At 38.0% G+C, this 24,477-nt stretch overlaps 2 protein-coding genes across 2 annotated transcripts; both read left to right on the forward strand.

Annotated features, from left to right (window-relative positions):
- Positions 1-8,068: 8,068 nt before the first annotated feature.
- Positions 8,069-9,534, forward strand: LOC147627641 (uncharacterized). The gene is made up of 3 exons (XM_086814254.1): positions 8,069-8,329; positions 8,489-8,688; positions 9,090-9,534. The coding sequence occupies exons 1-3, from the start codon at positions 8,069-8,071 to the stop codon at positions 9,532-9,534; spliced, it is 906 nt and encodes a 301-aa protein (XP_086670380.1).
- Positions 9,535-18,430: 8,896 nt separating this feature from the next.
- Positions 18,431-21,759, forward strand: LOC147627642 (phenylcoumaran benzylic ether reductase IRL1-like). Its single transcript, XM_086814562.1, has 5 exons — positions 18,431-18,718; positions 19,629-19,763; positions 19,912-20,149; positions 20,594-20,797; positions 21,221-21,759. The coding sequence occupies exons 1-5, from the start codon at positions 18,545-18,547 to the stop codon at positions 21,382-21,384; spliced, it is 915 nt and encodes a 304-aa protein (XP_086670688.1). The 5' UTR covers positions 18,431-18,544; the 3' UTR covers positions 21,385-21,759.
- Positions 21,760-24,477: the final 2,718 nt, after the last annotated feature.

Consider the following 24,477-nt stretch of genomic DNA (forward strand, 5'->3'; position numbering starts at 1 on the left):
GTTGCATGTGCTCCTAGAACTAGTGATAAGGTGCATTCTTGATGGTAGCCAACAGGGGTGAGGGGGGAACTAGCAAGTGTGGGGGGAACTAGCCACATGCAAAATAAAAAGTGCATTTAATGCCTGCACGTGTCAACCACCTTTTCCACCTCGATTCGTGCTTACCTTGTCATGATTTCCATTTGGAAGGACACCATTATTTTGGCATGCAGGTCACTCTTTCTCACACCTCTTGCAACTCTTCCACCAATCTTGCTCACCATCTCATAGCATCAGCATAGTTGGACAACAAGCTCACCAACACTGGACATCCTCCTCCCAATGCTTGGGAAGACTCTAGCTTACGACTAGACATCCACCTCCCAATGCCTCGATTGAATTTACCTTGACATCCACTTCAATCTGTCTATCAAGGGAGACACAGGTAAGATCTATTTGATGCATGTATTCATGGTGTTGTTGGGTGCAATATAAGTGAGCACACATTGCATAGTGCTTGGTGAAATGCACATTGGTTTTAAGTTTTGGTGTAGGATGTACATGTTCAAAAGTGCTAAAGAATGCGATAAAGCACATGCAAGGTCTGTCAATCACTAAAATTACATTCTTAAGCATAATTCCAGACACAGATGCCACAGAAAGCGATTTTCCCATCTAGATTCCAGTCATATAGGCATATCACGTTCTTCAGCGTAATTCTAGACAGACGCCACAGAAAGCGATTTTCCCATCTAGATTCCAGTCATATAGGCATATCACGTTCTTCAGCGTAATTCCTCTTGCTGGTATAATTAATTTTTTGGTCAATGGTGGCAAGGACTAAGCAAACAACTAGGAAGGAGGGAGAGGGTCCTCCTATTGCAAAAGTTGCCACAGGAAGGGCACCAGCACTATCTAGCTCTAGAGCCTCCAGAAAAGGAAAGCCCATGCACATCCTTCAGTAAGCAAAGACAAGGAGGTTTAGCTAGAGAGACATTCCTCAGAGAGATAAGAAAGGCACAGAAGGCTATTGGGTTTGCTATCCTCAAGGCACCCTTCCAGAGGATTGTGAGAGAGGTTTGTGATAACTGGTCATTGGGAATCAGGTGGCAGAGTATGCTTGTTGCTGCACATGCCCACAGGTGTACAATCATGCTCAAAAAACATGTAAACCCTCAAGAGGGTATGTTGGAGATATGACCAGCTCCTTCATCCTATTGATTGTGTAGATGTGAAGATGAGGGATATTCTCATGGTACCACCAACAAGGAAGCCAAAAGATGAAGAAATTCCAAAGACTCAGGAGGTAACACATAATAGAGACACAAGGGCAAAGTCTGCATATGAGGAGTCAGTAAAAAGCCAAAAGGATGCTTGTTCTCAGGCTCTATCCCATGCAATTGCCATTCAAGATGTGAAGAACTTGAAGAGATTGCTAGACTTGGGGTCTAGAATTATGATCAAAATAGAGGAGGTTGATGCTGACAAACAGATTCTTTTGTCAAAAGAATGCACATGGATCTTGAGGAACAAAACTGTAGAGGACTTAGACTCAATTATTTTGCTTGTTTATGGTAAGTTCCTAACTGTTTGGTACAATTTTGGCAATGACTTTTTGAGAGCCTGCTGTGACCAAACCTTTTTTGACAGCATAATGAGACCCAAGTTACCTCTAAACATCCAACCAATGGTGTATATTCTGGACCCTCACTTCTCTCAGGTTGGAATTTGAGAGAGCCATTAACAAGCTTAGCCAAATGGTTTACACACAGCAACTTTCATAGGGTCAATACCATCATTTTTCCCTATCACTTTAGAGTAAGTGAATGCTGCCTATCATCTTGATCTTTTCACCATGCCTACTTGAAGACTGACTGATTTTTGTCGTTCTTGTAGTTGGCATTGGAACTTCGTTTGCAGTCATGTCCAGGATCATGAATGTTTTCTCTTCAACTCCTTATATGGAACCCATCAAGAGCTTAGTCTGTATGTTTTCCTTCTACGAGTTTTGTTATTTTTTGGTAGGGTTATTTTGGAATTGTTTATAAGTAAATCTCTCTTTTGTAGATGCTTGAAGAGACTGTTCAATGCCCTTGATCACATTCCCCTCAATATAGACTTTGTTAAAACTCTTTCCATGCCTATAAGTGCTTCCCTTCCCTCTACACGTGTTGGTTTTCAATATGATGTAACAGATTGCTTATGATTTTTAATGCATCTCCAGACTCCACAATAGAAAGATGGGTACTCCTATGGATGGAGGACCTTCATACATGCCAAATACATATTGGCCACTTATTATGATTTTGAAAGACTAGACATTGTAAGTTCGGATAGCCATTCAGTAATAAATGACATTGTACACTGATCAATATGGGATTAAAAGGTAACTAAATTTAATTATTCTTGATTACAACTTGATGAAGGACAGTTACAATGCAGTGTTTGTAGACATTTTTAGGGCTAAAACTGTAAGTTCTCTCCTAGACCATGCTCACAGAGCACCAAGAGAAGAGGTGCATGTGCCAAAAAAAGGAGAGACCTCAGGTGAGCAGATCAAAGAGGAGGAAAACATGGCATTTACTCCAGAAATAGAGGAAATTTTTGAGGATGAGACCAGAGAAAAGGAGGTAGCTCTGCTGAAGAGGGCACACTAGAACAAGAGCCTAGTGACACTACTGGAGAAGAAGATCCCATGGTATAGGAAATTTTTGAGGAGGAGACTAGAGAGAAGAAGCTTGCTGCAGAAGAGGGCACACTAGAACAAGAGGGCACACTAGAACAAGAGCCTAGTGACACTACTGGAGAAGAAGATCCCATGGTATAGGAAATTTTTGAGGAGTAGACTAGAGAGAAGAAGCTTGCTGCAGAAGAGGATCCCATGGTGCTAGGAGTTGAGCCTTTAACTTGCTCTCCCACTGTGCCAAAAGAACAACCTTTGCCTAAGGATCAGCCTGTACCTTTGCCCATGGATCAGCCTCTCCTAGAGGATCAATCTCTATCTATGCCCATGGATCAGTCTCTCCCAGAGGATGTGCCTCTCCCATCATCTACACAAGAAAAGCCACAATTTGATGAGCCTATCCCATGACCTACTCTCATGTAACTTCTTTTGTAATGATGTGTAAACAAACCTGTAATTGTTGATCTTGGCAAATTTTGACAATCATATTTGGGTTATCTTTAAATTGTATTGTGTTATCTTTAAATTGTATTGTGTTTTCCCTTCGATGCAGTACTTGTTGTGATGTTGTTCAGTTGTTCAGTTGTATGTATGACAAACTCAGATATTAAGCAAGCTTAAGTTGTTTCATTTACCTTTTCGTTGTTCAGAATAAATGAGAAGCTTCCTGAAACATTGCTTGATGTCGGCTAGGAGCACATCATGACGTAATTGTGTAAGTGTGCAGCACTGTCTAAGCGATATAACACCTAACATCAACCCATCTTTGTAAACCATTAATCAATTCATTATCAGCACACCAAAAGAGTTTAGGTCTCGATCCATTGGGACCAATTGATTTTGAATAAGCCAGTTGCATTTGTAGTAAAAAGAGAATATGAAATTCTATGTTGCAACAATCATATATTTGATTGCAACTGAGTTTGGTACCAATTCACAATAGACTTTATTGTAGGTTTTTCTGTCCCACAGCCATCATCCAGAAAGTCAAAATTATCTGCAATACCATTGGCTTTGTAGCTGAGCATTGTTCTATAAACCTTCACATTATATTTGCTAAACAAGTCTACAAAAACTATAATGGGCATGCAAATATTTATTTTGACAATTCTAGTTGCAATGTCTGGCCATAGAGAACGCTGCACTTCTGAGAAGAGCTTAGCTCTATAAGTCTCTGTAATAGTGGCATGAGGAATAGGCCAATCCATACTATGCCATTTTGGAAGATCTAGCCTTCTCAAGGCACCGTAGTAGGTGTTTTCTTTGTCCAACAATTGGTAGAAATGATCGTAAAAGAAAACATCGTAGTAGGTGTTTTCTTTGTCCAACAATTGGTAGAAATGATTGTAAAAGAAAATACTTGACTGGGCTAACGGGGTGTGGCAGATCTTTTTTGGTACTGTAACACTCCAATGCTACTATATGCAGAACATCCACAATAGTCCCAAAATGCACTCTACTAGCTGCCATTCTTGATAGGATGATGGATAAATATCCGCAATAGTAAAATGTTGTGGTCAGAAAACACTTAAGCTTTACAAAAAACATTAAGGCTTACAAAAAAACATTAAGGTTTACAAAAAACACTTACAGTTTAGTCTATGTTGTTGGAGATAGTCGGGATAAACATGTTGTTGGAGATAGTCTATGTTGTTGGAGATAGTCGGGATAAACATGCAACACAAGTTCTTTGTGCATGTACACATGCTGGATTAAAATCTCATACAGTTCTAAAATCCTTCACCCTACCTTGCCAAAAATTGATTCTTTAATCTTTGCTTCTTTCTCTTGTTTGGTTGCATCAAAACCTAGCTCCCTTTCGATACAATAAGCTTTTGCCAACACCCAGTTGCAAAAATTGTGTTGGCAATCTCAATAGAGTTAATAGAAGAAGTGGGTCAACGGGTCAAAGAACTCACCTCCCTTCTTTGATCCTCTGCATTTGGCTCTACACAGCGTTTTGCACAAGCTGCTTGGTGATAGTTTTCTATTGCCATTCTTGAGAGCACGAGATAATAAGAGATGGTAGAGTGTAGAAAATTGAAGAAGCTAGAGGAAGATGTTCAAGTGGGAAAACTGGTTTAGGAGGGAACCTTTTTTTCTGTCTTTGATGATATAACTGCACTCACAATAATCCTGTCAAAATCGACAAGGATCTCTAGGTGTTGCCACATGGGTGCATGTGTCGAGACTGCTGTAGGTTTCCTACATAGGTGTTACCACATGGGTGCATATGCTAGTTGTTGTAGGTTGCCTACATGCTGGTTGTTATAGGCTTCCTACATGCTGGTTGTTATAGGCTTCCTACATGCTGGTTGTTGTAGGTTGCCTACATGCTGGTTGTTATAGGCTTCCTACATTGTAGCAAATGTAGCCACCAAGGGTGCCCACATGGATTATCCACCATAGCAACGGACTGTCCACCGAAATAGCATGATTATGTGGCAATATCACAGTGACTCAATGGACGCACCAACAAGCATTGAGATCATCAAGTGGAGATTCACCACCACAACCAACACAAGGAGGTGCATTAAAGGCTCCAACGGCACTGATGGCACCCCGACCAACTGACACTCCAACGGTATCTCTAGAGATAGGAGATTCCACCAAAGACTACGCTGCCACCTTAAAGCATCGACCAAATATAGGAGATGCCACTGACTCGGCCTCAAGCATATATGGCCCCTTGACCCACCTTGGAGGAGATCCTTATCTTGCATCCTTATCTCACCTTGAAGGACATCCTTTATGCTCGTCCTTCATACCACTTGTACCCTATGTTTTGTCATCAGCTTGAGCTATGTCGTTCTCTTCACTGTGACCTTTGCTGAGTGTGCATGGTACAATGTGAAGGATATGTATTAGTGTTCTCTGAGTATTGCAAGGATTCTCGTTCCTTTCACAGTCCTGTCTCTTCTTGTGTTGTGTTCCGCTACATAGTGTCATTTGTTTTGCGCCTGTGAGCATTGAGGACTCCGAACATATTGTCTAAAGAGGAGCCACTACATGTAGCGTGTTGGGCAACCAGCCCTGCTACACAAGAGAGAAAGGCTTTATAGATCCCTCGGTTACTCCCTTTCATGTTGGTCATGTGGCACAAGTTTTGGAGTGGTGAATCATGCATAGCTAATCTTGAATTGATGCATGAATAGAAGGCGTATCAGATTATCCCATATGTGGAAAGTCGAAGAGCCATATATAATCTAGAGTGGCTTGGACCATAGTCATCTCCCCTAGACAATTGCTTTGGGGAGGAGACATGGGTAGGAGATGGAAGCCTAACCACCATACCCTATCATGGGGGTGCTACTTGTCTCTTCTATTGTTACTAGCATTGTTGTGGGTGCATAATAAGTAAGTACATGTATTAGTACATCTCATTGATGATATATCCCTTGAAAAGACATCCTATCATTATTCCTTGATTGAGGTCAAAATGCAACAAGCTTCTTTGATATGTCAGTGCATGTATTGGCACATTGCATTAAATCCCATTAATGAGATAGCCCTTGCAGGTGTTGTAACCACCCAATGGATGTTCTTGTTTAAATGATCAAATATTTTGTTCATCAAATCTTAAACTAATCAAAATTTTAAATGAACTCATTAAATATCAAAATTTTAAATGAACTCATTAAATATCAAAGGTCAACAAAGAAATTTGATTTAAATGTGATGTTGCCAAGAACTAATGAGCATTAGTGGAAGACTTATGTACAAGATATAAAGATTAAGCATGAGTGTTTTAACAAGATGTAAAGATTTAGCATGAGTGTTTTAACACACAAGGGTTTTGTTATTTGATGAATGGGTGCCCAATACAAGCACACAACAAAAAATATACCATTGAATGTCAATAGTGAAATCAACTAAAGATTGTCTTTGGGTTCTCAACACTAGCTCAAAACTCAACACTAGCTCAAAACTCAACAATAACCATTTTTGGTTTGGAGTTTCTAGTGGGTATTTTTAATATTAGATGCTTGTGATGGCATTATGGTATCCTTAATTATGTGCCTAGGAGAATATTGGTGGTGAATTAAGATTTAAAGAATATGGAGTTAGAGAATAGACCAAGGTATAAGTGGTTTATGGGTATAGGTAAATAGACCAAGGTATAAGTGGTTTATGGGTATAGGTAAATAGATTAATGTGGTATAAGTGTTTTGTGGGTAGAGGATAAAAACACACATAACTTTACTTATGGACATGTATATAAGTTAAATTCTCTAAGATTTTATGGAATTTATATCCTTGAGCTCTTTCTCTTTACTTTCCCTCCTCTTGTGATGAGTGCTCTTTGTTACGCTTTTAGTGACATGCTTGCTCTTGGTTTCTCTTTTAGTGACATACTTACTTAGCATGGTAAAAAATGAGCATATCCCTATGGTCAAAGTAGAGATGGGTTGGTGAATCTTTCTTTGATATAAGGTAGAGTTTATAAGAAACTTTGGCGAATGTTTGAAAATTTTTAGAATATATGCTCACTTTTAGTGTAAATTTGGCAATTTCTCCTCTAAAATTTACCCAAAAATGCTACCTTGGGCTAATATATTAAAAAAGAGCATTTTTGGGTCTAAACTAGCAGATCAGACTTGATACCAATGCTTGCCTTCTATGTGGGGGAAGATTATTGCAACAATACATTGTAGATGCATATAGTAACATGGAGGAATCGAGGTTGGTATGGATACGCAATCATCAAACAACTTTGCGTGCAGAAGTGTATCAAGGATTATCAGACATGGTTAATGCAACTGATGGTACAAGAACTATACTGGGCAACGTAGAGTTATGCTACCATCTTCTTTTATAGGAGGGCCACGGTATATGTATCAGCTATACCAGGATGCAATAGCAATTGTAAGGAAGAAGGGTAATCCAGATTTGTTCATTACATTCACTTGTAAGGAAGAAGGGTAATCCAGATTTGTTCATTACATTCACTTGTAATCCACAATGGTGTGAAATATTTGAAGTATTGCATCCAGGGAAGAGTGCGCATGATCGACCGGATTTGACAACCCGTGTGTTTAATAAAAAAACATAAGGATATGATGAGGTCAATTACAAAGGATAATTTATTTGAAAAAGTGGTTAGTTATGTTTGTGTGATTGAGTTCCAAAAGAAAGGTTTGCCGCACTCACACATATTATTGATTTTGGCAAATGAATTTAAGGCAACTGAGATTAGTCATTATGATCTATTGGTATGTGCAGAGCTTCCTGATAGAGAAATGTTTTTTTGAGTTACATGAGATTATTAGACAATGTAATGCTCATGGCCCATGTGGTGCACTAAATCCCAATGCTCCATGCATGACTAATGGGAAATGTAGTCGTCGTTATCCGCATGCCTTCTCTGAATCTACTGTGGTGGGTAGCAATGGCTATCCTGTTTATATGCGTCGAGATGATGGCAGGAACATTCAAGTGAAAGGAGTTGTCATTGATAATCATTGGATAGTGCCATTTGATCCTTTCCTCTCCATGAAATACAAGGCACACATCAATGTTGAAGTATGCTCCACAATCACAACAGTTAAATATTTGTATAAATATGTGTACAAGGGTCATGACAGAGCAACAATCAGAATGGAAACTGTAAATCATGTAGAAAGGCAAGGAGAACTAGAACATTCAACTGATGGTGTGGTGGATGAGGTCAGTAGGTACTTGGATACACATTATGTGTCAGCATCAAAAGCATGCTGCCTAATTTATGAATATGATATGCATGAAGAAAAGCCCGATGTCTAAAGATTACAAGTTCATCTTCCCCTACATAATAATGTCATGTTTCGAGATGATGATGATTTGCAGAGTATAATTGATAGAGAAAGAAACACAAAAACTACCCTTACAGAATGGTTTGCATGTAATGAGTTGCACGATGATGCAAAAGATTTGCTTTACAGTGACTTTCCTGGTCGATGGGTTTGGAACACGAGTCTTAAGAAGTGGACTAAAATAAAGTTAGGCAATAGTATCGGTCACATGTACAATGTTTCTCCATCTGCTGGGTGAGCAATATTTGTTGTGTATGGTGCTTACTGTTTGCAAAGGTTGTAAGTATTTTGATGACTTGCGCACTTTTGATGGGCAAGTCTATCCTACTTTCAAGGGAGAATGCATAGCTAGAGGTTTATTGGAAAGTGATGAAGAATGGTTTATATGTATGCTAGAGGCCGTGTTTCATCAAACCGTTGCAATTGAGACACCTATTTGTCACAATTTTGGTGTTTTGTGAGCCAGCCTCTCCCGGCCTTCTGTGGACAAGATTTTCATCGGAACTTTTAGATGATTCTTTTCATGCATTACAACTGACTATAGAGAATTTAAATGATCATCAGTAGTAGCAGGTAGTGGCAAAGAATGAGGCTCTGTTGCATTTAGAGCGCATTCTTCAGCAACATGGTCGAAGGTTGGTTGAGTTTGAGGGAATGCCTCCTGTGGAGGACAAATCAACTGTGTCCATAGTTACAAATGGATTATTACAAGAAGAGAGAATATTTAATGTTGAGCAGCAGGCACAAATTGCTGATCGAATGAAAACAACTCTAAATGATTGTCAACTAGCGGCCTTTAATCAGATTTTGGTGGCAGTATATGCAGGTGTTGGTGAAGTGTTTTTTTTCGATGGTCTAGGAGGGTCTGGAAAGACCTTTCTCTATAATTGTTTGCTTTCTCGATTGCGTGGGGAGGGGCATGTTGCTTTGACGTGTGCATCTTCTGGCATTGCAGCCTTGCTACTAGGCAATGGTCGCACAGCTCATTCACGGTTTAAAATACCATTGGACCTACATGCAGCTAACACCTGTAACATAAAGGTTAACAGTCAGCTTGCAGATGTTGTGAAGCTAAGTTAATAATATGGGATGAGGCACCCATGACCCATCGATATGCCTTTGAAGCTTGGACAGGACATTAAGAGACATCATGGGTAGTGATAAGCTTTTTGGTGGAAAGGTCATATTGTTTGGTGGAGATTTTAGGCAGATTTTGCCAGTTGTTCCAAAGGGAGGACGAGAGGACATTGTTAATGCCACATTATGTCACTCACAAATATGGAGAGACACTACAGTATTGAAGCTTACATAGAACATGCAGGTACTTCGAAATGGTAATAACTTAATAGAGCATGAATTCATACAGTGGGTTCTAGATATTGGCAATGGAACAGAGAGGGAGGGAATAAAAGAAGGTATTGTGTCAATTCCATCAAAAATGCTTTTAGAGAGAGGGTCTATGGAGGACTTGATTAAATGGGTGTATGGAGGACTTGATTAAATGGGTGTATACAGGGCTTCTAAGTGTTGTAGATTATGCATCGTATTTTAGAGAGCGTGCTATTCTTGCACCTCAAAACCTTGAAGTTGATGCGATCAATAGCAGTGCATTAGAGGCCATGACTGGGGAGAGCAAGGAGTACTTGAGTGCAGATTCAGTTAATAACAATGGTGAAGGATCTTTTTTATATGCAACAGAGAGTACCTAAACAGTCTTAATCTTGGTGGTGGTTATCCACCTCATCGATTGATTGTGAAAAGAAATGCTCCAATACTTTTATTGCGTAATCTCAATCCTCGAGAGGGATTGTGCAATGGTACTCAATTAATATGCAAGGAATTTCACACAAAGGTGTTAGAGACAGAAATTATTACTAGGACTAACATTGGAGATAGGGTCTTCATTCCAAGAATAACTTTCATTCCAAGTACATTACAGCTTCCATTTGATATGAGGCAGAGACAGTTCCCTGTTCGACTTGCATTTGCCATGACAATAAATAAATCACAAGGCCAAACAATGTCTCTTGTAGGATTATACTTGGCAACTCCAGTATTTAGTCATGGACAGTTATATGTTGCTTTCTCACGTGTGCGATCATCAAATGCTATCAAGGTATTTCTTCAAGATACTACCTGCTCTGTGAGACCAATGTGAGTGGTCGAGAGATGGTTCGTACTACTAATGTTGTATATAAGGAAGTTTTGCATATGGCAATAAGAACTACCTAGAAGCAATTTGTTACATGTCTAATTGTTACCATTTACCATCGAGTTTTATTGGTGGACTTAAAAAATATATCAATTGCAATGGCAGTTATCCATTCCAAGGGCAAACTTGATTTATTTATTACTTTTGCATGCAATCAAAACTGGTAAGAGATTTTAGATGCTTTACTTTTGCATGCAATCAAAACTGGTAAGAGGTTTTAGATGCTTTACTTCCGAGACAGTGTGTATGTGATCGACCCGATTTGATAGCTATAGTTTTTTACTAGAACGTCCTTTCAATTATGGTCTAACTTGGTGGAGGATATCCACCTTATTGCCTGGCTTACAATAAGTAACATTGTTTATAGATGCTTCTAGGTAATAATTTTAGGTATCGTATTGAAGTTATGTGTTCTGATTTTCTGTATGTGTCTTTTTGTATGTGTTCTGATTTTCTGTATGTGTCTTTTTGTATGCATGTGTATCTTTTCTATTAAGCACGTCCTTTCCCCTACCATATGACAAGAGGAGGATGCATGCCAAAAGGAGTTTCCATGGCTCTTTGTTCTTTCTTTTATGTATATATTCTAAAAAGTTTTGTTTTGTTTTAGGGACAATCATGTATGACATTCTATTCACTTTGGATATGTTGGGAGTCAAGGGTTGAAGGTTTACAACTTTATATCTATTTTTTCGTATTTATTCATATATTTTTCTATGATTTTTTAGTGCATGATATACATAACTTACTTTATTTACAGAGCCACCTCTTTGGTGTGCACCCCTTCCTCATCAACATGTTGCTGGGATTATGATAGACGGCCATAAGGACGGGTGCGTAAATTACAAGAAATTATTTCAAGATTTTCATGTTTGTTTATATAACTTCTTAATTTCTTCTTTGTTTTAGGATTTTGCCTGTGGTGGATTTTTTCACGGTCAAAGTTGTGGAGGAGGGCATTGAGAGATATGGGATTAGTGTTCCTAATGAGGAGTTGGGAGTATACTTATTTACAAAAGAGTATGTTTGTGACACTGACTATGACACAGAGAGATGTGTTGCCTCTTTTGAGGGATTCTCTATCCCAGAGGCTTGGACCTCATTCAGTACTACGTACATGAGTTTCTCCCTTCAATACGAGTATTTTGTGGCGCCTGACAAAGCTCTCTTTGAATCTTCATTTGTGTCAGGTAAGATTAACTATAATAGACTTATGGTAATTTTTTAATTAATGTTTTATCAATAATTCTCTCTTTCCTTTGTAGGGCCATGAGTGAAGAAGACATCTACACTTGATGGTCAGTGTAGTGGGGATGCGTTAGTTGCATACCATGTTGGACGGCGACGTCATGCATTCCCTGTCGTTCATGGCTCTAGGAAGCAGAAGCTTCACTTCTCTACCATGTTGGACGGCGACATCATGCATTCCCTGTCGTTCATGGCTCTAGGAAGCAGAAGCTTCACTTCTCTACTGATGATCAATAGATCGATTGACCATAAATCTATTAACTATAATGATAATAGATTTATGGTAATTTTTTAATTAATGTTTTATCAATAATTCTCTCTTTTCTTTGCAGGGCCATGAGTGAAGAAGACATCTACACTTGATGGTCAGTGTAGTGGAGATGCGTTAGTTGCATACCATGTTGGACGGTGACGTCATGCATTCCCTGTCGTTCATGGCTCTAGGAAGCAGAAGCTTCACTTCTCTACTGATCAATAGATCGTTTGATTGATTATCGCTACTTTTGCTATTTTTATTTTTTTGTGTTGATCTTTTTCATTACTTTGCGCAGTGAGGACGTTATTTGTATATTTAGTTGAAAATCATTACTTATTCAATGATAAAATCTTTTTCATCGCTACACAACGAGGATGTTTATTTGCATGTTTAGTTGAAAATTGTTACATATTCATACATATGTTTGTGCATGTAGAGAGAGAGAGAGAGAGAGAGAGAGAGAGAGAGAGAGAGAGAGAGAGAGAGAGAGAGAGAGAGAGAGAGAGAGAGAGAGAGAGACATATGTATGTATAACATAGAGAGAGATACACACAAACATGTAAGAACATTCATTATATATGTGTTATAGCAACGTGCATGTGTACGCTAGGGAATGAACGCTTTATTTTTTTGTGCTATGGTAAGAGAGAGAGAGAGAGAGAGAGAGAGAGAGAGAGAGAGAGTGGGGCAGGCTCCTATTAATCTAGGATTTAGAAAATATCAAGTTGGGAATTCTACTTTCAAACCTTTGACAACAGCTTCGTCCACTCCACTGACAACAAGTATATCTATCCTATCACTTCGTCAATTTGTTCCATTAGCTGACAACCAACACATACATGTCTTAAGACTTTTATATTTATATCTTTTTCTGTACTAACTATTTTAATCATCGAGGAGAGCAGGGACACATGGCAGAACAAGAGAAGAGTGCAGTCATGTGTACACTAGGGAACGAATACTTTTCTTTTTTGTGCTACGATGAGAGAGAGAGAGAGAGAGAGAGAGAGAGAGAGAGAGAGAGAGAGAGAGAGAGAGCGGGGTAGGCTCCTATTACTATGGGATTTGAAAAATATGGAGCTCGGAATCCTACTTCCAAACCTTTGACAATGACTTCATCCTATCAGTTTGCCCATTTGTTCAATTTGCTTGACAACCAATTATATACATACGAAGCATGGGTCACAAAAGAAGAGTTCCACAAAATTACCATGTGGCACAAATTCAGATGTTAGAGGCGACGTGCGAAGCACGGGTAAGCCCACTAGTTACCCTAATTCATCACCTCTTTAAGGAGACGGACCTTGCTCAAATACTAATGTTAAAAATCAAAGATGGGGGAGAAGCTTTCTATAAGGAATTCTATTAATGCTCTTGGAGGCATATTACAATGGAAGGGAATAGCCCTTTTTATACAATTCTAAAAAGGCCAATTTGCTTTATTATGCTTTTTAAAAAGCTTCTTTTCCCTATTTTAGTATTTCGATGCTTATACACAAAGTCCTTCATAACTCTTATTTTCTAGAGCTCATTTTTCGATGCCATTTGATCCCTTGGATTCACCTTGAACTCCTTGCTTATCTTGAGCTTGTTATTTCTTCAACATAAAATAGTTGGGATATACAACATAATTAAATCAACTTCATTGATTCTACATAAAGAAGTATATGAGAATAAGCACAAAGGATGCAATATATTAACATTTAATTTTTGTAATGGTTATAATATTAACAATACAATGTTCTTAAAAAAACTTTCAAGGTAATTCAACCTGATTTTTGGTGTCACCAACGTGTGTTTGTTATACAAATTTTTACTCACCATCTTCTCTAGAAAATAGTGGCATGTAATGCCGCTTTCCTTATATATATATATATATATATATATATATATATATATATATATATATATATATATATATAAAACATTCACTTCTACTATATTTGTATGAGAAGCGAAGATGAGGTATGATAGCGATAAGTTAGGGTCATTCTAGAAGAACAAATCACTTTTCAAGCAAAAAGGTGTTGTGTACTAGTAGTTGGAAGGTGAGGTATATATATATATATATATATATATATATATCATACCATACCTTCCAACTAATTACATCACCTTTTTCTCGAAAAGTGGGTTAGGGTAGTATATCCCTATCATACCTTATCTTCCTATATCATACGATAGTATATCCCTGTCCCACCTCATCTACTCAAGTCACCTTTTGCTTGAAAAATGATTTGTTTTTGTAGAATGATCAAATCTTGAAAGACTCTTTTTCATCTTTGCCTTGGCTTGCCATTGGATCGACTTGTCTTTGCCTCTTGGGCATCCATTTCATTGTCCTATTTTTCTTAATTTTCTTTTGTCCATGGATTATCAAATCTCATCACTTTGTACCTTTACTTCTAGCATGTGCAATTTACTCTCGTTCTTCTTAATCCAATTTGGGTAGTTTTTTTTCACATAACATGCTCAACCCAACTTGAGAGGCTTCTCAACATATGTAAGCTTTGAGAGTTTAAGCATTGAAATAAACCATGCATAAAGAGAACCTAGTATTAATTACACACGTTCATGTTCGAAACAAAGGTCATAACTTGCAAACCATGTGGTGGGTGTAGAAAAAAAGTATTCCCATCACATCTATGGGACCAGCAAAAATCTATTATTGAAGTTCAAGAGCACCAGTTCTACCAATTTGATGAGAGATGTGCAAGCAAAGAGTGATGAGACCAAATCCCCCCCCCCTTTAATTATTTTAAAAAAAAACTACCAACTTACTTTTAAACACAAACCCTAAAATTAGGGCTAAACTTTTTTTAAATTGCAATACTAATATATATATATATTAGTGTGAGAATCGATAGACCATATGCCATTAAGCATGCAGGAGAAAGGGGCGGGTATTGAACCCAAGCTATAGCGCCTTACCGGTCTGCTAAATCTTAAAACTAATCCTAATTCAAACACTACCTTAATGCAACGCTAACCACAATTTTAAGATAACCTAAAATTACGACTAAAACTTAAGACTAATCCACCACAATTTTAACATAACCCTAAAATTACGAGTACACCTAAAGACTAATCCTAATTCAAACACTAACATAATGTAATCCACAATTTTAACATAACCTAAGGCGCATCAAATAATTGTGCGCTTATTTCCCTCCGCCTGCGCATAGTCGATTTGCAAATTATAAAATTATTTATCGTGTAATTTAACGTCGTATTTGTATTATATATTGTAATAATAATAATATATATATAATGACAATTAAAAATTGTATAATAAGAATGTTAATAATTTGACGTACAAATTGTAATTATATAATATATAATGACAATTTAACATTGTATAATGAGAATGTTAATAATTTGACGTACATATTGTAATAATTATATACTATACTGTAAATGTAATCATCATTAAAATATACCATGAATATAATATATAATACATATTAACCATGGACAACAAGGTACACTAGAGGAGAGAAAAAAGAAATCATGGATTTCTAAAAAATAAGAGGAAAAATTTCCTTTGGATGGACCCTTTGTATTCCGGCTTACATTCCTATGCTTCGCTTCTTAATGTCTTTTACATACCATCGCAACGCGTGGGTTGAGTACTAGTAGCATATAATATATACAAAAAAAGTCCCTTAACATTTGGTTCAATACAAGTAAATTTTAATGAATATTCCTATCTCCATTTTTTTTTCTTTTTGTTCTTTTTTCCCCCTTTTTGTAAAGGGCTTGCATCTCTAGTTTTTTCCAACAAAGATATTTAACTTTTGGTAGGACTCTCTCTCTCGCTCTACACCCCCCTTTCATCCTAGCCACGCCTAAAATCTATTTATGTTTGTACCCTACTTTTGAACAAATTCTCACCATATGATTTTTTAATGGAATTTTTACACCATGTACATTCTTGCTTGGTTGAATTTCTTTTTGCAGAATGAAGCTCTAATTTGGGGAATTAAAAAGAGCCATTTATGTATATCTATAATTAAATCCTTTATATATTATACAATTAAAAATTAGTCATATATAAGTATAACAAAAATTGTAATTGTTTTTTTCAAGAATTCTATTAATATATGAATATTTACATGGTAATAAAGCAGACTCTATACCCTACCCTTGATCCGATCCTTCAAAACTTACACCTACTTTACCAGTGCTCAAAAAACTTGTTTTTCTCAACTAATGATGTTCAGAAGAAACTAAGATTTAGCACTAAAATTAGATAAATTGTCAGGGATTATGAGTAAAATATATGATTTTGGTCCCTTAAAAATCAGGCAACTGCGATTTTCATATTTTGACCAGAAAAACTACACTACAAACGAGTTTTTCAAGCACAACTATTAATAAAGCCTACTAACTACCATATAGCTCTACTTATCCTACCTATCTTATACATTTATCCTTACCATTACAAATATACCCTTGCTATATGAATTTTGCTACACTTACAAATTAACCACAAATGCAAAGTAAAACAAATTAAACACAAATGCAATGTAAAACAAATTAAACACAAATGCAATGCAAAACAAATTAAACACAAATGCAATGCAAAACAAACAAAACACAAATGCAACGCAAATATAGACATGCACATTTCCTAAACATTCCAATTTTATCTCTCTTAGCATTTTACATTAAATTGGCCACAAACTCTTTCAAATGCACCAAACATGCAAATGTTGATGCCCACTTAGAATATCATCTGTCTATGGGCACTTCATTATGTTGCTACTCATGGACTAATAGTAAAGAAACGAAGGCATGCCACGCATCGACACACTCCATTTCCTTGGTAGTAGTATAGATAGAAATAGCCACAATTGCCTAATTAATTATACACAAACATAGTAGTCACTTTCTTACCAATTACCTAATTAATTATACACGAACAGATTATTGACTTCTTTAGAGGGACTACCCGGGAGGACACACAGCCGACAGCCCAGCAATGGGTACCTCGTGGGACTCTAGTTTGAGAGAGCTATCCAGTTGGGCAAATCTAGACGCCCGAGGGTTCGCGGATCCTCACATCGGAGACGGTGCCTACACTGGAGGATTCAGAGCATCATTGCGAGGCATTGGGCTCGTCCGACCAGGCATCTCACTATGGCAGATATCCAGGCCATCCGGCAGAGACCCATGCTAGAGCTCCTAGGATGATTACGACTCCAGCCATATACTGTTGTACTCACTGTCACTTTTGTACTCCCCCATATTCATGTATTCATGTATCCATGTACTCATGTACCCCATTTTGACTAGTAGCATTAGCTTCCTCCCTAGTGATGTATTGTGGGGCTATCTCTTTTCTTTTGCAGACAGTGTATCAGATGTCACATGGTTGTAACTTTGGTCTCATAGCTCACTTTGGCCTTTTGAAGACGTTAATATAACATTTCATTTCATTTCATTTCTCTCTCTCTCTCTCTCTCTCTCTCTCTCTCTCTAGCGCCCGAGAGAGCTCGCTGAGAGGCCTTCCTTCCGACTGTCTCGCTCGTCTCATCTCTGCCCGACTCCACTGTCTCCCTCGTCTCGCGCCGCCCACAGCGGAGGTTAGTGGGCAGACATATAAGGTTCAAACCTTAGTTTGAACCTTAATGCATTAATTAATTAATGGGGCTCCCCATTAATTAATTAATCCATTAGACCGAATATGGTAGTAATATTGGCTTGCCCTTTATAGGAAGGACTAAATGATTTGTATTATCATAAATCATGACTCAGTTTTTTTTTCCCCAAATCCTTTATCCTCCATTCTCTCTCTCTCTCCCCCTTTTTCTTTAGTTTAAATAAAATTCACTTAACTTAAATTTTTAATATTAATTGTACTTTAACCATATTTTATTATTGTTCAAATATCAGAGAATTCAATTAGATGGTTTTTTTGCATCTCTATATATTATATTATATAAAAGAAGAGTTTCACAAGCTCCCACTTTATGAAGAAGAAATGATCAAAGTCAAGTGTTAGTAGCTCGAGAGTCCCGAGGTTGTGGGTTCGATGTCTTTTCAAGACAAGTTTTTTTTAATAAAAAAAAGTAGTAAACAAGTATTTTTTAATTAAAAAAAGTAGTAAACAAGTATCTTTTTTTTCAATTCTACTCTATGAAGAAATCACTTTCTATATTAATGAATTGCTTACGCAACATTAATTAATTAATTTTAAACTTTCTTAATTAGTCTCAAAATATTTATTAATAAAATTTCAAAGTTCTGTATAATAGTATCTGGGTCTGTTGAGAGCTACCATAGCTGCTGTCGTGCCTGTGCCTTTGCCTGTGCCTGTGCCTGTGCCTGTGCCTGTGCCTGTGCGGTTTCTCTGCTGTTTTCTTTGCTCCATGGCGAAGAGCAAAGTTCTTGTGATCGGTGCGACAGGCTACATCGGCAAATTCATCGCCCTCGCAGGCCCTGCTCTGAACCACCCCACCTACGTTCTCGTCCGACCTTCCACCATCGCTGCCAAGGCGGACCTCATCGCCTCCTTTAAGGCCTCAGGCATCACCATTCTCCAGGTATCTTTAAGAAGGATTTGGAAGATCTCTTTCACCTTGTTTTGCACAGCTTTAATGGCTTTTCTGTGCTGACCATAACAGAGCTCTGGGGGTTTTTCCTGTCTTTGCGAGAGTTGTAGAATCTTGATGGAGGAGAGCAGACTTTCTAGGGTTTTTATCAAAACAGAGATGCTTTTTTTTACAGTTTCTGTGGAATGAGTGAGGGTTTTTTTTATAACGGATATGGATTGATTGAAGGTGGTTTCCATGGAACATTTTCTGGCTATGTAGTGATTGAAGGTGGCTTTCACAAGAACTGAATGGTTTTCACATGGACATTGTCGGGCTATGTACTATGGAGTGATTGAAGGAGGTTTTCATGCATGCCGATTGATTGCCTGTGGTTTTCACTGGTTACAGAGTGATTTAAGGTGGTTTTCATGTGCATTATCTGGCTGTAGAGTGATTGAAGGTGGCTTTTAAGGACACTGTCTGCCTGTCTAGTGGTCTTCATGGGCATTCGAGTGATCTAGTGAAGGTGGTAATCATGGACACTGTCTTGTCTCATGGAGTGATTAAAGGTGGTTTTCATGGATATTGTCAGGCTATGGAGTTATTGAAGGTGGTTTTCATGGACATTGTCCAGCCATGTTGTGATTGAAAGTGTTTCATTATGGATATTATTCTAGTAGTGATTGAAGATGCTTTTCATGACATTTTCTGGCCATGGAGTGATTGAAGGTGCTGTCTGGCTATGGAGTAATTAAAGGTGGTTTTTATGGACATTTTCTGGTTACTGAGTGATTGAAGATGCTTTCATGGACATTTTTTAGTCATGGAGTCATTGAAGGTGTTTTTGAAGGACATTATTTGGCTTTGGAGAGTGAATGATTTGAACTCTGATTTGTCACGGGTTTTCTGGCATTGATAGGGTTCTTTGGAGGATCATGACAGTCTCTTAGGGGCAATCAAGGAAGTGGATGTGGTGATTTCAGCCGTAAGTGGAGGGCAAGTCACAGACCAAACAAAGATCATCTCAGCCATCAAAGAAGCTGGGACTATCAAGGTGATGTAGGGATTTGTTTTATCCAAAGAGAGGTAGAATTCACATTCTGCATTCTGCCATGCTGTTGAGTTTCAAGGTTTTTTTCTGATTAGAAAGAGATTTTATCACCATAGTCAAGGGGTTTTGGGCAAAATTTTTCTTGTTTCAGAGGTTCTTCCCTTCAGAGTTCGGTAACGACGGGGATCGTGTGCAAGCCTTGGAGCCTGCGAAGTCCATATTCAACCTCAAAGTACAGATTCGACGTGCTGTAGAGGAAGCACAGATCCCTTACACCTATGTTGTCAGCAATGGCTTTGCAGGCTATTTTGTCTCAAATCTCATTCAACCTGGGCTTTCTTCTCCACCAAGAGACAAAGTGCTAATCCACGGTAGTGGTGATGTGAAAAGTAAGTGCATTTTTCTCTGCGATGAGTTTTGGACAGCTCTCTCTCTCTCTCTCTCTCTCTCTCTCTCTCTTTCTACATGTGTGTGTATATATATATATACACAACACACACACACACACACACACACATATATGTGTAAAAATGTGTGTGTATACATATACATATATATGTATATGTACACATATACATACACAAATATATGTATATGTATATATCTACACACACACACACACACACACACATGTGTGTGTAAAAATGTGTGTGTATACATATACATATATATGTATATGTACACATATACATACACAAATATATGTATATGTATATATCTACACACACACACACACACACACACACACACACACACACACACACACATAGTTCACATTTTCCTTGAAAATAGTACAAATGTAAATTATCTGAGTATTCTTGTCTTTCCTTCAGCCGTCTCCGTCTTTGAAGAAGACATTGGCACCTACACTATCAAGGCCATAGATGATCCAAGGACCTTGAATAAGACTCTGCACATAAGGCCACCTGAAAACATTCTTACTCAAAAGGAGCTAGTGGCTCTGTGGGAGAAAAAGATAGCAAAAATACTTGAGAAGGAGTACGTGCCGGAGGAAGAAATAGTAAAGCAGATTGAAGGTAAGAGATTCCACCTCTTCTGCACCTCTTTCTCTCTCTCTCTCTCTCTCTCTCACACACACACACACACACACACCTGTGCACGGGCATGCGCACACAAGCATGTGCAGATGCATATGAACAAGATAAACACATTTACATATGCACAAGAGAAGTTGCATGATCATGAGCAAAAACACAAGAGAAGTTGCATGATCATGAGCATAGTAAAGTTGATGTGGAGGCTTGTAGAGTCTTGAGGTTGCTGTTACATCTGCACATTAGCTTGTCTATTGGCAGGCCTTTGTGGGGTTCGTACAGCCCTCAGTGAAGGGTGCGAGGTTAAAGAAGCCACGAACATGATCTCTAAATGCACTCAATATATCTGCATCCTCTTTTATGGGGTTTAAATGTATTCACACCATGCATGTTGGTTTGGTGCAGTCACTCCTTTCCCTGGCAATATCTTCCCTGCTATCCTTCATGATGTTGTCATCAAAGGAGACCAATGCAACTTTGATCTCGGTCCAGGAGATGTTGAAGCCACCAGCCTTTATCCAGAGGTTAAGTATACAAGTACAGATGAGTACCTCAACAAGTTTGTATAGGACTTATCAAAGTACCTCTCCTGCTCCGGGCATTTCATAAGTACAAGGGCCACCTACTACATAACAGATTTGAGTGTTAAAGCAAATCAAGTGACCATAATGCCAGAGTTGGATGTTCAACAGATCTATACAAAACTTTTATTTATCAAATAAACATAGTTTGACAAATGGTAATATTATCAAGTAAAAGTTAAGACCTGAAGTTGCAGGAGGATAGTCTAAGTGTCATTGTCTTAGAGGCTACAAGAAGTTGGTTAAATGGTAATTTTGCACTTAAAATGTTAATTGCTTGTTAAAGTTATGGTTTAGATCACATTTGGAACAACTGAAAAAGCTGTATTGACTTCAATGCTTGGTAGTTAATATTATTATTAGGTGCTGCTTATAATCGCTAGTGTTATCCACAATCTGTCTAATTCAAATTTTCGACATCTGGGTTCTTTGTACGCATCCAAGCATACTTTGTGGCATGTCATGTGTCATCTATATGTAAGGATTATGGATAATGCCTCAAAACTATAAGAGCGTGGGTGGGTCCTACGGACTCGAATTTAAACAAAAAAAATTGTGTTATATATCAATGTGATGCTTGTATTATGTCTTCTATGTATTGTGTTACAAAAAAAAAAAAAAAAACAACACTAAAGAACAGAGTTGTGGATGAGAGATGGCATGCTCTCATAAATTACTATTATGAGCCAAAAATCTAGTGTCATTGGTGACATCATGCATAAAATCTAACTATTGCATCAGGATTATCAAAACTTGCTAATTGATTCTTTCATTTAAATCGAGTTGAAGATGTGGATAAAGGAAAACAAATAGAAAACACTTAAATGGTGGCTTAGGTTTAGTATAGGTGAGTGATTTGAAAATAGTCCTATAATTGGTGTAGGTGTGAGTGGTTTGAAAATAGCTCTTTTGATTGGTTTGCATGCAACAATTCATGAGATCAGCAATCGAAGTTTTCCCCTCACATTTATTAGTGCATTAGCTTCATAATGATGATTGGATTGAATTGATCGAATAAATAGCTTACATAATTACATCATATAAAAAATTTGATGATTAGATGAAATTTTAATTAGGTTGTTACAATGGTTAACATTACTTCTGATGCGACTACACTCTTTTTCAAAGCCATATCATTTTGTACTATGCAATGCGCTTCATGTAATTAGACTTTGAGGTATCTCCAAGTTTACGGCTTATTTGATTCTAGACAATAGTAGTATAGATGAGCCTAGTAGTATGAATATGAGCGTAGTTGTAGCTCGTGGGCCTTTATACATTACATGGGTGGTTGGACATTGTAAATATGAGGCTTGTTATAAGTCCTTCTGAATAATGAGAACATACACAATCCCATTATCACAATTGACTCTAGCTTTTGCGGTCGTGTTAATGCTTGCTTGAATGTTTGCGTTCTCTTGATGTATGCTTGCTTGTTTGGATTGTGTGGTAAATGTGTTATAGAGTGATGTTGCTTGATCTCTTCCTCTTCTCTTTCTGCCTCTCCATCTCCATCACTCTCCCATTCTCACACTCACATAGGTATTGAGGTTGAGATTGAGCTTTTCATAGCTCTCGCTCTTGCTCTCTGTCCAAGTGCTAAGCTCCCTTGTGGTGATACTACCAAGGGAGACAAGGTTGAGGACCCTAACTATCTTGCTCTTTGCTCTCTACCCAAGTGCTAAGCTTCCTTGTGGACAAGGGATACAAGGTTGAGGACCCTAGCTTCTTCACAAGAGAGGATTGTTCTACCACAAATGACCAAGGATGCAAATTGGTATAGACCCTTGCATTCCTCATTTCTTCTCTCTCGTGCAAAGCTCAAGTATTCTCGAATCATTGAACATCTTTGGCGTCGTTGGCCGGGGAGGCGTCCTAGCTTAGGACTCCCTAGTTATACTTAGTTTTGGGTGTTTTGTCATGGTCGATTGGAATGCAAACCACCGGTTTGTTTGAACTGATTTGTTTATGGTGTTTTTTTATTACTGATTGGAATGTAAATCTAACGGTTTGTTTGATTTAACTTGTTTGCTTTTGTTGTTTTTTGTGTTTTGATGGAGCTATGGAGTATGGAGACTTTGGAACAAACCCTCAAGATTAAGATTCAAGGGTGCAAGTTGGTGTTCCAACTCTTTCCTTCAATTCATGCTTCCTTTTCTTGCATTTTTGAGTTTTTTAAAAGGTATTTAGGATTTAATCAAGCTATCGGTCTTTATGTAGATTGCATTCGACATATCATTAGGAAGGTTAGGAATAGCTAAACCATTATATTCAAACTAAAACTTATTGATGCATGGTTGGAAGATGTGTTGGATTATCCCACATGTGGAACCATGGGAAGTCAAAGAGCCCTTAATAGGATAGGGTGGAGGGTGGCACCTTGTCTCTCCCTGTGGGCCTGCTATTTTGGTAAGGTGTGGGGGAAAAGGAGATGGGAGTCTACCAGTGACCACCACTTCTTGTCATGGGGGGTGCTACTAGTTTGTGGTCTCTTGTGTGCTAGTGTTGTCACATGGGTGCATGTAGCAACTATTATAGGCATTAGAAGAATTCGGAACTCATTTTGGGGCCTTGTAAGAAATTTTCAATTTCTTTATTTTTCTCATCTCCAATATGCACAACATCGAAAAGTGCATCAAACAAAAACAATAAAATATGTACAGTGAATGTAAAAAGTGAATCTCTAGAGGAATAAAGAATCTGACGCGCATTTAACAGAAGGGAGTAACTCACGTCAGATATGTCATACAAAATCTTTGTTCTTATGAACATTTTAGACCTTTACTGCCGTCACAAAGTTTTGATTCATGAAGAGATACTGCATTGTGAGAACGTAGAGAAAAACAATGGCAACTTGAAAACCAGCGCGCGATTGAAGAATCTAATAAGAAGAGGCTATACCATCTTCACATGGACTTACAAGAAGAGTATGCTCCTCTTCAAAAACGAAGAAAATGTCCAAGAACAGATGCCATGCACAAGGAGAAAATGAGGAGAGAAGGCCTGCATCATATCGACTTATGGTGTGATGGAACAATCTACCCCAAATGCCCAATCACGAACTCCACTCCTTTTTCCGGT

The sequence above is a fragment of the Cibotium barometz genome, chromosome 20 (assembly GCF_041138505.1).
Source record: "Cibotium barometz isolate CiBa-2024 chromosome 20, ASM4113850v1, whole genome shotgun sequence".
Taxonomy (NCBI): Eukaryota; Viridiplantae; Streptophyta; class Polypodiopsida; order Cyatheales; family Cibotiaceae; genus Cibotium; species Cibotium barometz.